This window comes from Cuculus canorus, chromosome 8, assembly GCF_017976375.1.
Source record: "Cuculus canorus isolate bCucCan1 chromosome 8, bCucCan1.pri, whole genome shotgun sequence".
Lineage (NCBI taxonomy): Eukaryota > Metazoa > Chordata > Aves > Cuculiformes > Cuculidae > Cuculus > Cuculus canorus.
The window spans coordinates 32,023,514-32,041,776 of NC_071408.1; the positions used below are offsets into that span (position 1 = coordinate 32,023,514).

The window sequence follows — 18,263 nt, forward strand, 5'->3', positions numbered from 1 at the left end:
ACATTAGAAAGAAAAGAGAAGAAAATGTTTGAAGTATTCCAGGCCAGGTTGGATGGGGCTTGGAGTCCCTGATCCAGTGGGAGGTGTCCCTGCCCGTGGCAGGGGTGGGACTGGATGGGCTTTGAGGCCCCTTCCAACCCAAACCATTCTATGATTCTATGTTATTTCACCTCCATTTTCACACTACAACAACTCTGAATGTTAATTTTTGATACTTCCAGTCTCAGGCTCACGACCTGAAATTTGCAGGGAATTGCGATGGAGGTAATTTGCAAAATCCCGATCCACTCGTGGGTTCAGATTTCAAAAGTGTATCTGTATTTCATATGTTTTAAATACATTCATTGGTTTCCAGCTCACTTGGCTTTTTTTCTCCTGAATTGCTAATATAAACTGAAGTCGGAAGGGCTGGCTGTCCCGCTATGTTCCTGCTTTGCTGTGTTCATAGTCCACACCACTGATTCTCCACAACAGTGTCTTAAAAGGAAGTAGAAGTGAAGAAATATCTATGATCCTATGAAATACCCCACAGCCACAAGAAGATGTTGACGATTTCCTTCCCTTTTCAACCTGAAAAATCAACCAAACAACAAAGAGTACAAGGTACCAAACAAATCAGATTGAAAGGAACATGAAAGACTGATTTCCCACACTCTATGTTATTCCACAGATATCTACGCGGCCAGGATGGCTCAGGAGCTGAAAACATTTGTGCTTCAGGAACTGAAAACATTTATGGCTTCTTAAAGACATAAAAAGGATGGATCTGTTTAATGAGGAGAATCGTGCAGGAATAGATTTCATATTTAGTCAATCTGGCTCAAAACCAAACCCGGGTCTGACTGCTTTGTGAAAATAATGTTCATAGTTTAGATACTCAGTGCGAAATTGGTCTCCTTTTCCCTATCTGTGTCCATTTGATAAAGAATTAGCTTGATCATGTTTTTTTTCTCAGATGCCTGTCAAGTTGTTTTACACGTATATTTTTTGTTCTTTTACTAGCTGTGGTCTGGCAACACCTATTTGTGGCAGTGAAAATTGCCATTGACGTGGAATGCTGAGCGGTGGGATGGCAGAGCATCACTCTGATGAGCCAAGATAAAATCATTTCTCTGGTCTGCAGACACTAACACAACCAACCTGTCTGAAATCTTTTCTCTTGCCCACAACTTTGCATACACATGACCTCAGTGTGCAGGACCAGCGAGAAATCCTTCACTTGTTCAGCCTGGAGGAGAGAAGGCTTTGAGGAGACCTTAGAGCAGCTGCCAGTGCTGAAAGGGGCTCCAGGAAAGCTGGGGAGGGGCTCTGGATCAGGGAGTGCAGGGATAGGATGAGGGGAATGGTTTTAAGGTGAATGAGGGGAGATTGAGATGAGATCTTAGGCAGAAATGTTTTGCTGTGAGGGTGGGGAGGCCCTGGCCCAGGGTGCCCAGAGCAGCGGTGGCTGCCCCATCCCTGGAGGGGTTCCAGGCCAGGTTGGATGGGGCTTGGAGCCCCTGATCCAGTGGGAGTGTCTCTCCCCATGGCAGGGGGTGGGACTGGATGGGCTTTGAGATCCCTTCCAACCCAACCCATTCTATGATTCTATGAGATAGTGCTGGTGAGGTTCATCATGGAGCGTCTGAGGGCACCTGGACTGGTGACACAACCTGTGTTCTTAGGGTAGGTACTCAGCCACAGCACTTGAGTCACAGAGTTTTCAACAGCGAGTCTCCATCCGCCAACCGTCACAACAGCGTTGCCACAGCCCTGCTCCCCAGGCTAAAAGTCAACAGTCCATTACTTGATTTTAAGTGCTGATTGCTATTCTTAATTATTTGATCAATTGATAGCTGTCATAAAGCTTCACAAGACTACTTACAGTGTTCCTCTTTCATTATCCCCAAGACTGGTAACCTCGGTTTGAGCTGTTAGTGAGGCGGCACCAACAGCAGTGGGAAGATGGAAGCAGTTGTCCCGTACAACATTACAAGCACCTAAATAGCCAGGTTGTACACACTCATTTCAGTGATGGAGCAATAAAAAGGCTGCAGTTCTGGTTCTCTCATTTTTTGACTGTAAACACCTTTAATTCAGTTTTGCTTTCATTGAGTAACTTCCACGTTTGCATATCTTGGTACTTCTAGTACACACATTATGAAATGTGGGCTGGCTCTTTATTTCCCGAAAGAGCTTGATAATCAACAAGATAAACCCTACGGATTTTTTGAAGGGTTTGTAACTCCCAGGCTTCCTCTACAAAGGCAAGACCATACACCGCTCACTCAATCTCATGCGCCCCCACAACACGCGCTGTGATCAATCATCGCTGTGAAATACTTATTTTTCTATATTGTATATATTTTTTTTTCTTACAAGTTTTCCATTTTGAAATGTGCTATTCCTTTTCAAAATGCCAAACACTCAAACAGTATCTGCCTCTCCTGGTGACTCTGTGCTGCCTTCGCTGCCCACTGTGACCACTTTGACTGTGGAAGGGGACGTGCCCAGCAAAGCTGATCCTGCGAGAGGTCTGAAGTCTTGGACCTTGGCACGGAAAGGTGTCTCGTCTGGAAACCCAGAGTGCCCTCTCCTCGGCGTGCAGGTATGGCTATTCTGACCCTTGGGCTCTGTTCTAGTTAGATTAAGTGAGAACATTTATTATACATGAAAATTGTTTGCCGAGGGAGTAGGAGAGGCCAAAAGCTGACATGATCATTCCACTAAACGTCACTTTCCCGCAGCCAAATTTGTAACAAACACGACAGTAGGGATCATTGTTTGGTATATATATTGCCCTGTAATCATTTCCACAAGCCGAGACTCGGTCCCGGCACGCCTGAAGAGCTCACGAGGGGCAGGAAATGCAAACACAGCCTCTCAAAACACACGCCTGCCGCTCACTCACCCACCAGGATGGCTCCTACGCTCAACGTGGTGACTGCCCACCAGGAGCAAGGGCAGAACTCGGTCTCTTTGTCACTGCTCCAAACCCTCCTCCCCCGAGATTTTCCTATAAACCCATGTTTCAATGAGGATGCTTCCATAACCCTAGTAACAGGGAATCGCTAACATAGGGGGTTGTAGTGTGGGGGAAAAGTGCAGTTTCACACAGACTTAATGCAAGAGGTTGAAGGAGCAGACATCGGCCTCACTAGAAGAAAAGTTACAACTGAATGCATAAAAACTTAAACTGTCTAAAGTTTAATTCCAGCTGGGCAATTAGAATACTGGAAGAGGGGAGACTGAGATGAGATCTTAGGGAGAAATGTTTTGCTGTGAGGGTGGGGAGGCCCTGGCCCAGGGTGCCCAGAGCAGCGGTGGCTGCCCCATCCCTGGAGGGGTTCCAGGCCAGGTTGGATGGGGCTTGGAGCCCCTGAGCCAGTGGGAGGTGTCCCTGCCCGTGGATCTCATCTCAATCTCCCCTCATTCAGTTTAAAACTGTTACCCTTGTCCTCTCCCTGCCCTCCCTGATCAACAGCCCCTCCCCAGCTTTCCTGGAGCCCCTTTCTGCACTGGAAGCTGCTCTAAGGTCTCCCTGCAGCCTCCTCTTCTCTGAAGAGAACAACCCCAATTTTCTCAGTCTGTCCTTGGATGTGAAGTGCTCCAGCCCTTGGATCATATTTGTGGCCTCCTCTGGACTTGCTCTAATAGATCCATGTCCTTCACTCCATGGGCTTCTCTCATCCCTCTCTCCTATTTAAATATATATGATCTTGACTCAGTGCTCAAGGACATTGTTGGGAGAATTCATTTTAATGTATCAAAGCATCCTTGGCTTTATTAGCACAGTCACATAATTATCCCCGGAGAAACTTACACTCATATGTTAACGCCCATAAATTATTGTGTGGATCTCTTTTATACCTTATTTTGGGTCTCTGGGAAAGATACATCACCGGGCACTTAGTTCAGTACTTGTTTCAGAAGGCGTGAGCTGCCTATGCCCTGGGTGAAATGTTGGGGAGACAGAGTGGTGCTGGCAGTGTCTTCTGAAAGCTTGGTGGAAGCCAAACCCTAACCGTGCTCAGAATGTGATGCAAGAACAGGATGCGCCTCTTCAATTTCACAACAGAGTTCTTAAAAAGACAGGGATTTAAAAAGGAGAATGGAGATCAATAGAAATTCATGTAGGGCAAAGTGTGAGGAAAACCCTGTTGTAGCAGGGAACAAATTCTCTGTAGTCCAAGGTGGAGAGCCTGATCTAAAAGTTCATGGTAGGATATCAATATCAGTGTTTTCTAGATATGCTGAGTTGCTTAGCCATACCTGACACTGTTCTCTTAGATCAGAGGTACCAGATTAGAGGCCTCATCTGCTGAATTTTCTCATAATCCTTATGAACTTGGTATGAGTGCAGTAAAATTTGCTGCATATGAGCTCAGAAATCAGCTGTAGCACCTTCAGATCTTGGCCACGGACAGGAGCTGGCTCATCATCGAATATTTTAATGCAGACCTGTTGTATACTTATCTTTATAGTCTTTCATTGATTTTTCCCGGTATTAAGAGTATGCTATTCTATGCATATTTGATACATTCATTTTACTCAAACTGTTAAATACCAAACATTAGGACTTTGAAAAATGTATCTTGCTTTTTATGAACAGCTGTGTTACACTTTGACTCAAGTGATTTTAGTAAATCCTCTTTGATGTTGTATCTTATTCAGTTGTTTGACATTTCTACACAGGGTGACTATCCTGATTCTCCTCTAAGAGGGATAAAAGTCAGGCAGGTTCTTCCCCTCCTTTGATCACTTTACAGCTTGGAAACTGCAAACTGATATTCCAAACCCAAAGCTTTCCTGGAGCAGAGCGCAGTGTTTCACGTTGCCTGCCAGAGCGCTGGCGATCGCCACAGTGGTTCACTCTACTGCACTTGTACCGGTATTGCCTAATTTATTAATCATGGAAATTTTACATGCAAATTAGCCACACAGTTGTGAATCATAAGACAATAATCCCAAAATCTGTCTTCACATGTATTAATGCCCACTAACAGGCATGTCCCATTACAGCAGTACACGCTTTCCCCATTCTATTCCAAAAGCTCACGAAAAGCCTTATCATCAAATGTTTTCTTTTTGTTCCTTACTTCTGACTTTCTAAAATGTGAGAGTATTTAGCTCCAAGGGTTTTTTGTGCCTGGCTTTTTCCAGGTTTCCCTTCTGTGCTAAGATCCTGCCAGCCAAAAATCAGTTTTTCTCTTGCTATCATGCAGTTTGAGAAATGTATTTTTGCACTCATGAGTAGGTTCAGGACCACTGTCCACCACTTCGTGTTCAGGATTAAAAAAGCCCAGCTCAGTACACATTTCAGAATCCGCTTCCTTCCCTGCTCCGGAAGCTGCTCCAGGTCAAACATTGACCCTGGAAATCCTAGGCATTGCGAAAAGGGAATCTGCACCTCTGATTCTCTTGCTTTCTAACTACTCCAAACTTCATGAAAGCCAAGGTGGGAATGGGAGAACGGACAATTTTGATGGAGACATTTTGCAAGGAAAGACCATGGAAGAAATGCTGCCGAGCAAACAGGGACAATTAATACAGTTGTGTTCCCAGCTGCCCACCAACCTGCCCTTCTCGTTACTGCCAGAAGATGCGAAGAACCAGAGAAACGGGAGCAAGGAGAGCTCGCAGGAGAAATGGAGAAGAAAACTCAGAAGACAGAACAAGACAACTGAAGGTAAGCAAGAGACAAAAAGCAAGGGAAAAGCAGAAGTAACAACAGGATGGGTGACGCCAGGGAGGTCAGAGGCCGTGAGTTTGGTGACACAGAACCATTTGGAGTTAACTGTGCAGAACTCCAGTGGACAGAGTGTTTCATTTGCTATGATAGTTACTTAGCATTTATCCATGTTACGCTTACAGCCTCCATAGGCTACGCCACAAAGAGATATAAATGAGAGGCAAAACCTGAAGTGACTTAGCCAAGTATTAAAAGAAGCCCTAACAAACCAACACCCAGAGAGAAAGTCGCTACTGTCTGTTGCAAAACCCATAAAAGGTGGGGTGAGGCGAAGTCAAAAGCATTAAATATGGAAAAGTAGGAGGGAGAAATTCATAAGCTGAACAGTTTGAACTACACATACGTGAACAACATGCTAGACCATTTTTATTTAAAGATGGAAGCTATTATTAAGGTTTAAAGCAAATAAAAAAGAAAAACCACAATGAAAACGAGATGCAGAACATTCACAAGTGTAACTGCAGATCATTTTGTTACGGATTGTGATACTTCATTCATTCTTGTGGCACTGAGAGAACTGCAGGCAGCAAAAGTAAATACAAATACAAAAGAACATAAAGAGAATATAGATATTGACAACAATCTGATGCCTTTAACCCTTTGCTCTTGGGAATCTCATTACAGGTATCTCTACAACAAATGGCTGTTAATAAAAATCAAGCTTAGTTCAGAAACCTTCCCAGTTTTATATCTGCTTTGGTTTCATCTCTGGTTCTACTTTGCTTTTCAGCAGTAAAGAAAGCACCACGGGTCTAATACAGTTGTTTCTCCCCGAGTCAAAATCAGCAAGCATTCCTAGGAATTACTTACTGTCACTTGGCTCATGGTGGCCTGCTGGTTTGTCGCCTCCCAGTCGTGAATCCCACAGAGGAATAATGGCAGTGTAGAAGCTGTAGCTCTATAAAAAGTGTCATCTCAATATCAGAGGAGGAGCCAGGCGTAAGGGGTTGGCTTCACAAATGTAAATATTTCATAATTTATTTAGTAATGTGGCTTTTCTTTTCTCCTCCAGGCAAAAGCTTTAATAAAGGAATAAGTCTACTGCAACAAAGGAGACAACAGCACAAATAGATAGATTAATATTGATCGGAATTTGCCTTCATCTTTAGTGGGGGCAGAACTTCAAAGACACAGGAATCACCCATAAACACGAAAGATGAAATCTGAACCTTTCGTGGTCTATGACACAAAGCATGTTTAGAGGACAGTGTTTCCAGACACGGTGCAAACATCCCCAACAGGAATTTCACATCCTTGCCTTAGCCATCTCCTTGTCCCTGATGCTGGCACAGTGTCCATTAGGGTGGACGTCAGGAAGGCGATGTGCACGGGCAGTTTCTTTGACAGAAAAACCTCTCTGAGGCAGGACCATGCAGGAGCTGAGCAAAGATCAACCTCCTCTGGGTGAACACTGTCTCTCTGGTTTTACTTTCAGGGCCCAAGTCAGCGAGAAGTAATATCCCCACTTTTAGAGGTAATTTTTTTTTACATCTCAGTAATTTAAGAGATTCTTTCAAAGACTCTCTTTGAATTTTTTTTCTCTCTCTAGCAGAATGAAGACTGAAATCTGTATCTTCTCCATCGTACCTTGCATTGTTAGCACTGAGGAAGATGAGCGGTGTGGATAGAATCTTTTCTTCTCCAGGGAGATTCAATAACCCCACCGAGGACTAAGAGCACATCCTGGGAGCACTCTGTCTGCTAAACGCTGTCAAAAAAACAACATGGGAAAGCCAAGGTGAGAGAAATCATTCCCATTCATTCTCTACAGGTCTTGTTCGCACCTTGTTTCTTGCACCGCAGAGCAAAATAGAAATTCAAAGAAGAGAGGTACATTCTAACAGCAGAATTAGTTTCCCGTCCTTTCCTTTGGAGAACTCCTTATTCTTCTTCCAGTCCCAGTACTGCATAAGACACAGTAAGTATCGAGTCACTGTGTGATAACGTGCTTAATGTTCAACCTCGAGAGGTCGTTACACTCTTGATGGGTGAGTTCATCTGCCCCACAAACACACAATAGTTTCAGTATTTTTTTTCACTGAAATGCAGTATTTCCCAGAGAAGTTGTGACTGCCCCATCCCCGGAGGTGTTCAGGGCCAGGTTGGATGGGGCTTCGAGCAACCTGATCCAGTGGGAGGTGTCCCTGCCCATGACAAAGCGGTGGAACTGTGTGATCTTGAAGGTCCCTTCCAACCCAAACCATTCTATGATTTCTTTAATGCTGAATTCCGCAGTGTTCCAGTGCCCTCATTTTTAACAACCAGCGTCTCTAAAACCAGGCGAAGAAACAAGGCATGAAGCACATGGCTTTTCTGCTTTGAAAATCACATCACAACGCTGTTTGAGTTTGTGATCTTGATAGTCGGACTAAACTGACTGACAGCTAGGGAGAGAGCGCAATAAAGGTGAAATTGCAGTATAGCACATAAGAAACTGGTCTTTATATCATGGTCTTCTCTGGGTTTATGAGCCCAGCACTCAAAGGGATCAAGTGACACTCTTAAACCTAATGCTATTAAGCACGACTAACTTGATTACATCAGTTAAACAATGTGGTAAAGGCAAAGTGAAACCAAGCAGCTTCGTGACCCTTACCATGCATACCATAAGCATCGCATCTTCCCTCCACAAGGGGAATGTCAAGGACTAACAGCATCTAAAGTACAACCAGGGTAATTTCAATGCAATACTGTGTGAAGCATGACCATAAGATCAACTGAGTTAAAAAATAGAAGAACTAAACTCCAGGCAAATTGATGAATGCGCTGCACAAATTAATATATATTTGTGCAAAGTAGTCAGGAGAGGAGAAATATGTTTCTTCTAAGAGGATGTAGGTGTGGCCACTGCAGTGCAGATTAAAAAAAAATCCTGATGATGCTGTGTTCTTGTTGTGTTTGAAGTAATAATTAGAGTCTGGCGTCAAGTTTGAATGATAACTATTACTTTCTTCACACAGATTTTCTAAGCTTGAGAGACCAGTTTCCCAAAGCTCTCTAGCAAAGCTCTTACGCTACTGGTATTACTCCATCAGAAGAAATTGTTAAAGGATGATCAGAAATACTAAGGGTGAGTCCTGGTTTTCCAGTATTTTCTCAAGATTTGGCTTCAAAAATGGAAGTCAGCATTTCTGACAGTAATCTCTCATAATTACAGCTGAAAATGATGCAACTGGAAAATTCTCAACAGCTTTGGAAATGGGACCTAATGCATTCAAAGCTGTAAGCCTTTACAATATTTCACAGACACTTTTTGCCAATATTCTCAGTTAGAGCTCATTATTTTTGTTCTTGAAGAATAAAACCCATTTATTTCACTGCTGATACAGATTTGTATCTGTTACTGCTTTGAATTTTCTGTTTTAACTCCCAGAAAGAGGTTGTTACTGCAGATGCCCCAGACTCAGCCAAAGGATTGGCTTTCTGTGCAGCTCAGCCATGTCCCTCGATGACAGGTATCAGATGCCCCAGCTGACTTCACTGCAACTCCAGTTCCTGTTTGTTTTTCTTCTTTAGGCTTATTAAAGCAACTCTTTGACTGAAAAGAAAGCACTTCTACTAAAACAGATACTTGGATTCCTTTTACTCCAAACTCCCATAACACTGTGTCCCAGATGACTTAATACTGAAAAGGATTCCAGTAAGTCTTGTATATGGATGTATGAACATAGAATCACAGAATCATGGAATGTTTTGGGTTGGAAGGGACCTCAAAGCCCATCCAATTCCACCCCTGCCATGGGCATGGACACCTCCCACTGGATCGGGGGCTCCAAGCCCCATCCAACCTGGCCTGGAACCCCTCCAGGGATGGGGCAGCCCCCACTGCTCTGGGCAACCTGGGCCAGGGCCTCCCCACCCTCACAGGAAAACATTTGTCCCTAAGATGTCATCTCAATCTCCCCTCTTTCAGCTTAAAATCATGAGCTGTAATACTGTAAAGTGTTAGAAAATGAGGAAATATAGAACTACGTTTGCCTGTGCAGCTTTGATTTGGCCTGGGTATGACAGTCCTTTACAGCTGAACCATCCTTAGTTCTATGTAAAAAATCTACAGCTTTTCAGGTAACGGACAGTTTTTGCTGGTTTTCAATCCTTTTTATTAAAAGTATAGTCTTCTGGTATTATTTATTGCTCATTAGCCAGTGCCATCCCAGAACCTAATTCCATCATGACAGTTTTTATGTTTATCTCCCTGGAGTGTTACGGTTCTTACACTTGCTCTAGGATAGGTAGTAGTGGTACAAGTAGGATGTATGCCTGTGGGTGGAGGGATAAAGAGTATTTACTATTAAAACACTGAAACCGTTCATTTCCTTCCTTCTCCGGGTTCCCTTCCAGTACAACGTGTCAAGTTCTGCTCCTGAACGATTTTTCTGAGTTTAATATATTATTAGTCAAGAGATTATCCTGGCTTCATGCTAAGCCTTTAGCTGGTAACAAAGCCTTTATGAAAACCTGTTGAAATGCTACGTACATAGCTTGGCTCCTGCCACACAGTCCTCTGCTGGCACTGTACATATATAATGCCTTTTCCAAGTCACAGCAGGTGGAAGCATGGTTTGAGAATCATAGAATCATAGAATAGAATCATAGAATCATAGAATCATAGAATCATAGAATGGTTTGGTGTGGAAGGGACCTCAAAGCCCATCCAGTTTCAACCCCCCTGCCACAGGCAGGGACACCTCCCACTGGATCAGGTTGCCCAAAGTCCCACTCTTCCAGAACAGACTGGAACATCCAGTAGCATTAATGTTTCAGGTAGCAACTGTTAAACATTGTTGGAAATACAAGAAGTATTTAAAGGCCACATGGTTTAGGAAGCTAAAAGGAGATTAACTGGCACCAAAATATGGGCTAAATAAAGAACTGAAGAGGGGTGCCTGCTACAACTTGCTTTTTGAAATGAGAAAAATGGAAACTAGTTATAAATGCAAACATGAAGAGGATGGCACTTTTCAAAGAGTGTAAAACTGTGGAGAGTTGTGGAGCGCCTGCCTCTTTCTAAAGCAGGATGATACCTACAAATACAGGCAGTCACTGAGGGTACCAGATTAACGTCTTGCCTGAAATACCAAAATCACTTTGTTCCATTTCTTCAGACAGGCATAATGGAATGAAAGAAATGAGTTCATAGGAAAGCCAGTCATTGTGTCCCCCAAACGGTGGACTGCTTCCCCATGAGATGGTGCTAAGGTCAGGCTGCTCTCCACGCAAAGTTGGAGGGGTGCCCTGAGAAACCACAGCATGGATGTGGTGATGTTCATCCTTGTGAGTCCTGTTCCCAGGACTTCTAAGCAAAACAGAGCTGAATGAACAAGTGAGAACAAAATTCTAAATATCAACCTCAGCCTGGATAAAAGCTTGGAAAATTATACATTTAGTGGTAAAAAATATCTAGAATAACATGCTAAAAAACCTCAACAGAGCCTGCAGTCATCGGAGTAGTACGTTATAGTTAAGTTTTCAAGTAGTATGGCAGAACTTAGTCTTATGGTGCGCAGCTTCTAGGGTAGGTTTTCAGGATCTCCAGCAACTCCATTCCTCCATCTCCCAGTGCTTCTGTGGTTGGTGTTGTATCAACAATATCAACCCTGCAGGTTGTGTAACAAGATAATGATGCAGCCCTCAGGGATGAAGGTGGAGGCGCTGGTAGGATGATAAAGCCCCACCATCCACCTACAGTATGAAATAATTGAGATTAGGTGAGGCTGCAGTCAAACATGAAACATTAAAAAACCTCTTCATTAACAATCATAGAACCAATTATACTGAAGTTCTATAAACTGTTCAATTAACAAATTAGAAAGCGTGAAATGACCTCTGTGATCTCCCAGTGTATAATGGAGAGTAGATTTCCCTGAGCTAGTTTGTATCATTTAAAGGGGGAAACATCACATCTTGATATAAGTATCAACAGAAAAAGCTACCATAATTCCTGGCAACCCTCTCAATGGTTCATTATGGGTAACTATAAATTATGATTGCAGGTCTTGGACCTTTGTCTGCCAAGCCATGTATATTTAAATGGATATTTACTACATAGGAATGTTCATAAAGGGCCCCCATTAACCTTCTCTTTGATAAGCTAAATAGGTGGAACTCCTTGAGCCCCAGAATTGGAAGAGAGTATCCTTGCCCTTTAATCATGTCTCATGTCTATTCTATGAAATCCCTCTAATTTTTCATCACTCTTTTTGAATTTAGGACGCCACACACAACATTCCAACTTGCCTTGCATCAGAGAAGTATAAACCTTTCTATTCTTGCTCAGTATTTCCTTGCTTGGGCAATCAAGAGGTGGATTCCCTATTCTAGTCACCATGTTAGAGAAGCAGCAGTGGTGATCAGCCTCCAACTCCTTTTCAGTTGACACTGCTTGCCAGGAGAGAACTTCCTAGGAGATGGGCTTGGCCCTTGTTCTTCTTTCGAGAATATATGTTATGCTTATTTACCCGTATAAGGCAGAAATGTTTTCATACTAATATTGTAGAAGAATAAGGCATAAGGGGGCTTGTCAGAGGGTACCGTGAAGTATCTGCGAAGGAGGAAGCTGATGACAGGACAGGTCTTCTGAATCCCATACTGGCAACAGTACTGCACATTTACATTTGAAGTTGAATTGCAGAGGCCATGACCAGATACGTCATCAGCTGATGGATAGAATCCCATTATCAGACTAAATGCTAGCATTTCTTTTCAGATGCATTTAAAACTCTCCTGGTGAAATAAAAGAATAGGGCTGGAACTATTTCACCTAGCTGCCTCCTGCCAGTGCCACACATTCTATTTGATAAATAATGCTACACAAACTTAGGAAATAAAATATTTTCCCAGGTAGGAGGAAAATAAGACCAAATTGGAAATACAGACAAAAGAAAATATTATCTTAGTTAATTCTTCCTTGTCGTCTTGTACAGTAGCTTTCACTGAAATGCTGCTCTTGATTCTGTCCTCAGTTTCCTACTGTAAGGAACAGAGACAGCCTTCAGCGTTGATTTGTGTTGGGTAGAGCAACAAACCTTCTGCACCTTGTAGACCAAGCAAAAGAGATACTATACTAAAACGCCTAACTTTAGACCACATTTCACAATGAGTTTCACTTCTTCGTTCGGTCAAACCCTGTGCACCAGACAGGACTGGCTCTGATAAGCTTCTCCTGTAAGATGCTATAACCGAGGCTGAAATCTAGGCCAGAGCTAGGACAGTTCTTGGGAAGCTCTCTGGACTTCCTGGAGGGCAAGGTGTGGCTCTGTACGTGGGAGGTAAATGCCAGGGATTTTCTGTTACTACTAATTAGGTGCAGCTTGAGTTTCATTAATAAGTGCTACATATGCATACTGGGAAAAAGAGTTTATCTGACACTGGGATTATTACAGGTTGCCAGCTGACTCTCTGACAATGTTCATTCACTTTGTCATTTTGTGATTAGCACTTATAAATGTCCTCAGCACGTTCACATCTCACCAACACAGAAGGAAAAAAGTTCTGCCACGGAAGGTTTATAATGCAAAAGAGAAGGAAACCTCCTGATGAGCAAAAGCAGACAAGGGGGGGGTGGGAGTGTTCGTTAGAGCTTGGCATTGTTTGCCCTGAAGACCTTGGAAGTTAATAACAAAGGAGCCAGCTAGCAGAAGTTTACTGATAAGTGGGAACTGGAAGGTAGAAAGCTGCTGCATTTGGCTCAGGAGTTTGAAAACTGCCAGAGGAGAGTGCGTCTGCACAAAGTTCAAGAAGAAAAATATTCATCCCAAGGAAGACTTCCTACTTCATCCCTAAGACCCCGGCCCAAGACCATCAGGAGGCACAACGCAGGTGCAAGTCTGGAGTGAACTTTCCAGAACTAATTATAATACGAAGCGGGGAAAGGGTATGAATATGTAGTAGGCGCTTATACCCATGTATGTCTTTACACCATAAGTAGCTGCTTGTTAAGTTGTATGGTAAGCAAGTGAGGAGGAGAACCCCCTGCACCCCAGCGCTGGAAATAAACATACCTGCTTTACAACTCACTTTGTGTTACAGGGTTTGATTCCGCAAAACAATTTGGCACCCTAGACGGGACACCGTCTCTGCCCGGCTGCAGGATTGGTGGGGAGCGGGACATTCTAAGGGCACCCTGGTAAGCTATTCCTCCAGAGAATCCCCCATCTCTACCCGATCGCTGTGGGGAGAGAGACGGCTCATCAGCGGGCGGACCAGGTATGTGATTTATGGATGACATGGTAGGATAATTTGGATTTACCTGCAGGGTAGGAGGGGACAAGTCTGTGAATCGTGGATGGGACGCCTCGCGTGATGACAAAGGGTTAGGGTCACTTTGCTGAGATCCCGTAAGGCCACGAGGTGGGATATGAATCCCCTACTTGCACCGGGTGAGGAGGCGGCACTGCCCGCCCCTGGGTCAAATAGCGAATTCGCTGCTGTGGTCTGGTATGGGTGCTCCCTGCTGTGACAGCAAAGCACCAGGTAAAATATAATCCCAAGATTCTCGTTAGACGGAGAGTGAGGGATTATGGTATAATCCCAAGATTCTCGTAAGGTGGGAAATGCAGGGTGAGGGATTATGGTATTATATATGGTATTACAGATAAGATAATATTATAGTATATAATATTATTATGAATTGGGTACTCCTTGCTGAGGAAGCAAGAGTGCTGCATATGAGATAGCTTTCATCTTCTACACCTGTTGCAAATCTTCAGTATCGGTACCGTCTATATTTTGACATTGTTAAGAGCTCATTTTAAATTTCTTATATGTTGTGGAGTGTTTGTATGTGAGTGCGTGGTTGCGTGAGACCTGCAATTGAGCACGAAGCGAGTGCGGAGTTCCTATCTGCAGTTCTGCTCTCCTGCAAAGGAAGCAGCCAGAGACGAACGAAGCGAGTGATCACTGCTATACATTGTGTGTTTTATGTCATAAGTATACTCTGTGAATTGTTCGATGTATAACAGAGTACCCGCGGAACTGAGAGAGACAGCTTACCAGGGGACGTTCTTCCTCCATAGACAGGAGCCAGAGGTGGACTGAGCTCAAAACGTTGAAAGACTTGCAAATTGTTTAGAAGCCCTGTTTGTCTTGATCCTAGGAATGCACCTACGAAGCCTTTTAATTCCAAACGTCCATTGAGCCGGCAAATGGGTATATTTACATCAGACCTTTGGAATGGAAGGCTGCAAAGGATGAAATTTTAAAATACCTAGCATAGAAGGAGAAAAGAAAAAAAAAAAAAGGAGAAAAATGGGAGAAGCCGAATAGTGTCTGAGAGTGCCCCTCCTTTTCCCCCCTTCCCGGTATACCAATTATGAGTTAGGTGCTGTGTGTGTGACTTAACCCTTCCCCTCCCGGAATGTGAGTTAAGTGTTCTGTCTGACAGAAAAGAATAATTTGAAAGTGTAAAAGCAAAAGGTTTGCGTAGACAGGGGGGCCAGAATTCTGCAGGCTGTGGGAATGGATCAGATTTGGTGTTGGGACTATCATAAAGTTTTATTGTGCTGTTCAGCTAGGTTGGGATCACTCTATTGTCCTGAGTGTCTGTAATCTGTAGATGAGAATTGTTGTTGTTGCTAGTCTTGTGGGATGTCCCTGAGAACTTAGAGACAGGACATTTGTAAGTGTAAAAATGGTTTGTGGAAGTTGAAGAAAGGTAGAGTTGGAAGGTAATATAATGGGGGCAAAACCGAGCAAGAATTTCCTCAGGCAAGCCCGTTAGGATGCATATTACAGCACTGGAAGGAATTGGCCAGGGGAGCCGGAGGCTCAATGAGTAAGAAGAGGATTGCAGTACCGTTTTGCAACTAATGTTGTTTTTAAACAGAGGGAAAGTGTAATGAAGTGTTTTTCACCCTCCAAAACCATCTGGACTGGCAAAGGGACAGTGGGATTTTGCCGCCGCAGGACCCTATGGTACTCACCCTTGAGCAGGAAAATAACAATTTAAAGGTAAACTGAGGTGGTGTTGCGTGACAAGCAGTATTGAGCAAGGATGCACTAGAATAAATAAAATTCACCAGACACCAGAACAGAACACGATTTATCTGATTTGCTTAAGCCTCCCCCTCGATCACAGGAATGGGATACGGGCTCAGACACTTCCCCCTCCCTCCCCCCCCCCCCAAATAGCCCGGTATCTTCCTGCGTCAGGGAAAGGTCTGCTTTGACAGTTTTACAGGCACCTCTCTGGGAAGAACGAGACAAAAACAGAAAAAAAAAAGAGAAAAAAAAACCTCGAAAAAAACCCCAAAACATGGGATTTTGAGAATCCCATTGATTCTGCAAAACACTCCTGGTAAATCTCTGAATTATCCCATTGGTCTCCCTGAGATTTTGGTTGCCCAGAGCAGCGGTGGCTGCCCCATCTTGGAAGTGTTCCAGGCCAGGTTGGATGGGGCTTGGAGCCCCTGATCCAGAGGGGAGTGTCCCTACCCATGGCAGTGAGTGGAACTGGAGGGTTTTAAGATCCCTTCCAACTCAAACCATTTGATGATTATGGATGATATTGTAAAATTCCTATAAACATTTTTTAAAGAGTATTTTTGGCTTCATTTTGATATCTCACGGCATCACAGGTTTTCTGGCCAGAAGGAAGCACCATGATTTGAGGTCTCTTCCAACCTAGTGATTCTGTGTGATTCTCCAGCCTGACCTTTTGCACAGCACAGGTGACAATTAGATCAACTGATATCTATGTAATTTGTAGTGGAGCTAGAATGGATCCTTTAAAAAAAAAAAAACAAAACACTTTCTTGATTTCAAGATTTTTGGGGGACAAGGAATAATTCACAGGCCTATCTATTTAATTTTCCCCCCAAGGCTTAGCTCATCTAAAGGTTTGGGTTGTTTGGTTTGGGTTTCATTTTTCTTAAATCAAGAAATGTCTCCCGGTTCAGCTTCCAAAGACATCATCCTTTAAATGATTTGTCTGATAAACTGAAGATTTCTATGATTACAATTATTCCCGATTTAGGTAATTCCAGGTGAGTTAGCTCTTAGGTGATTCACGAATGGGCTAAAGAGATTAGGCTTTTTAAGTCTTTTCGGTAAGAAGAGTTTCTAGATCCCAAATCAACCATATTGTTCTGCATAACCAGCTTCTCATTTTTTTCTCAGTATCAGGCCAAGACACATTGCTCCACCAATGAAATTCCTATTGCGATAGTGTGCTCCTCAGATTTATCCACAAGGATAGCATTTCTGTGCGCTGTTAATTGCGTTTCTGTGTCGCAACTGTTCATAATGCAGTTCTCCATCAGAGAACTGATGTGTGTCTTCCCTAGAAATATTAGCATACACTTCACTATAGAATGATAGAATGGTTTGAGTTGGAAGGGACCTTAAAGATCAGCCAGTTCCACCCCCTGCCATGGGCAGGGACACCTCCCACTGGATCAGGTGGATCAAAGCCCCATCCAACCTGGCCTTGAACCCCTCCAGGGATGGGGCAGCCCCCACTGCTCTGGGCAACCTGGGCCAGGGCCTCTCCACCCTCATCGTGAATAATTTCTTCCTAATTTCTAACCTAAATCTTCCCTCTTCCAATTTAAAGCCATTGCCCCTTGTCCTATCACTTCACGCCCTTAGGAAAAGCCCCTCCTCAGCTTTCCTGAAGCAGCAAAACGAGTGCAGCAAAACACCAGGGTGGAAACAGCAGATGCTTTTTCAGTCCCTTTGCCACGGGCAGCTGTTGGTTAAACTCCTCAAAAAGCCTTAAGTATATCAGATTACAATTACCATGTTTATAAGATTTCTATTTGGGGAAGCATTTCAGTTTTCTGCCTGAGGCACTTGAAGCTCCAGCAAACTCCTTTATCTTCTGCGTTGTTTTGCCTTGCATACAATTAATGTATTATCTAATTGGTTCAATCTACCAGATAACTAGAAGTGCTGACAGACTCGGTAGGAAATCAAACGCCCAGCATTCAGCAGGTGGATGGGCCCAGATCAGGATAATGGCCGGCTATGCCATCTTGATAGCACCTGTGGGAAGAAATTCCTGTAATGTCAGTTAGAGCTATATGTTTATGATTGTGCCGACATCCATCCATAAAGCAGCTGAGAAGTATTTTCTTTAAATCCTAATGAGCTTTCAAGCTGGACACTGGCATGCAGAAGGAAAGCCTTCGAACAATATTAGGAGGTTGTCCCCCGCTTGCTGGGAGAGAGATAATGTGGTTTTTTCCATGCATAAGCAGCGAGCTTCACACAACTACACTGCACATCGGTTTGCAATGATCCCAACAGAAACAGCTTCGGAAACTGGAACTACAAATAACTCAGAATTCCCTATTAGCTCTGCTAACAGCAGAAATGAAATGATTTCTAGAGATACTGCTGCAATCTCTGGCAATCAGCTGGCAAGATAAAGTTACAGAAAGTCTTTGGTGAGCATATTTGCAATTAAATCCACCAGATCTTAATTACCATGGAAACTACTTATCCTCGAGGCACTAAGGACAGCTGAAATAGTTGTCTCTTGACAAAAATGGGAGTGAGGCTCATAAGAATATAGGATTGTGCATAATGAGGC

The 18,263-nt window shown here is 43.4% G+C and overlaps 1 protein-coding gene and 1 long non-coding RNA gene across 5 annotated transcripts in view; one reads left to right on the plus strand and one right to left on the minus strand.

Annotated features, from left to right (window-relative positions):
* Positions 1-6,669, minus strand: part of LOC104055208 (uricase) — a 29,199-nt gene extending 22,530 nt beyond the window's left edge. Inside the window, exon 1 of the mRNA XM_009556309.2 lies at positions 6,542-6,669. Coding sequence (XP_009554604.2) covers positions 6,542-6,556 — 15 coding nt within the window. The 5' untranslated portion in view covers positions 6,557-6,669. The remainder of the gene's footprint in view (positions 1-6,541) is intronic.
* On the plus strand, positions 899-13,992 carry LOC128852845 (uncharacterized). 4 transcript variants are annotated; one of them, XR_008450925.1, is made up of 4 exons: positions 899-5,668; positions 7,167-7,469; positions 8,692-8,801; positions 8,889-13,992. It is a non-coding gene; the product is annotated as an uncharacterized LOC128852845 (long non-coding RNA). The 4 variants fall into 4 exon arrangements; XR_008450926.1 differs by lacking the exon at positions 899-5,668 and having other exon boundaries at positions 6,801-7,469; positions 8,889-8,953; positions 9,248-13,992; XR_008450923.1 differs by lacking the exon at positions 899-5,668 and having other exon boundaries at positions 6,801-7,469.
* The last annotated feature ends 4,271 nt before the right edge of the window (positions 13,993-18,263 follow it).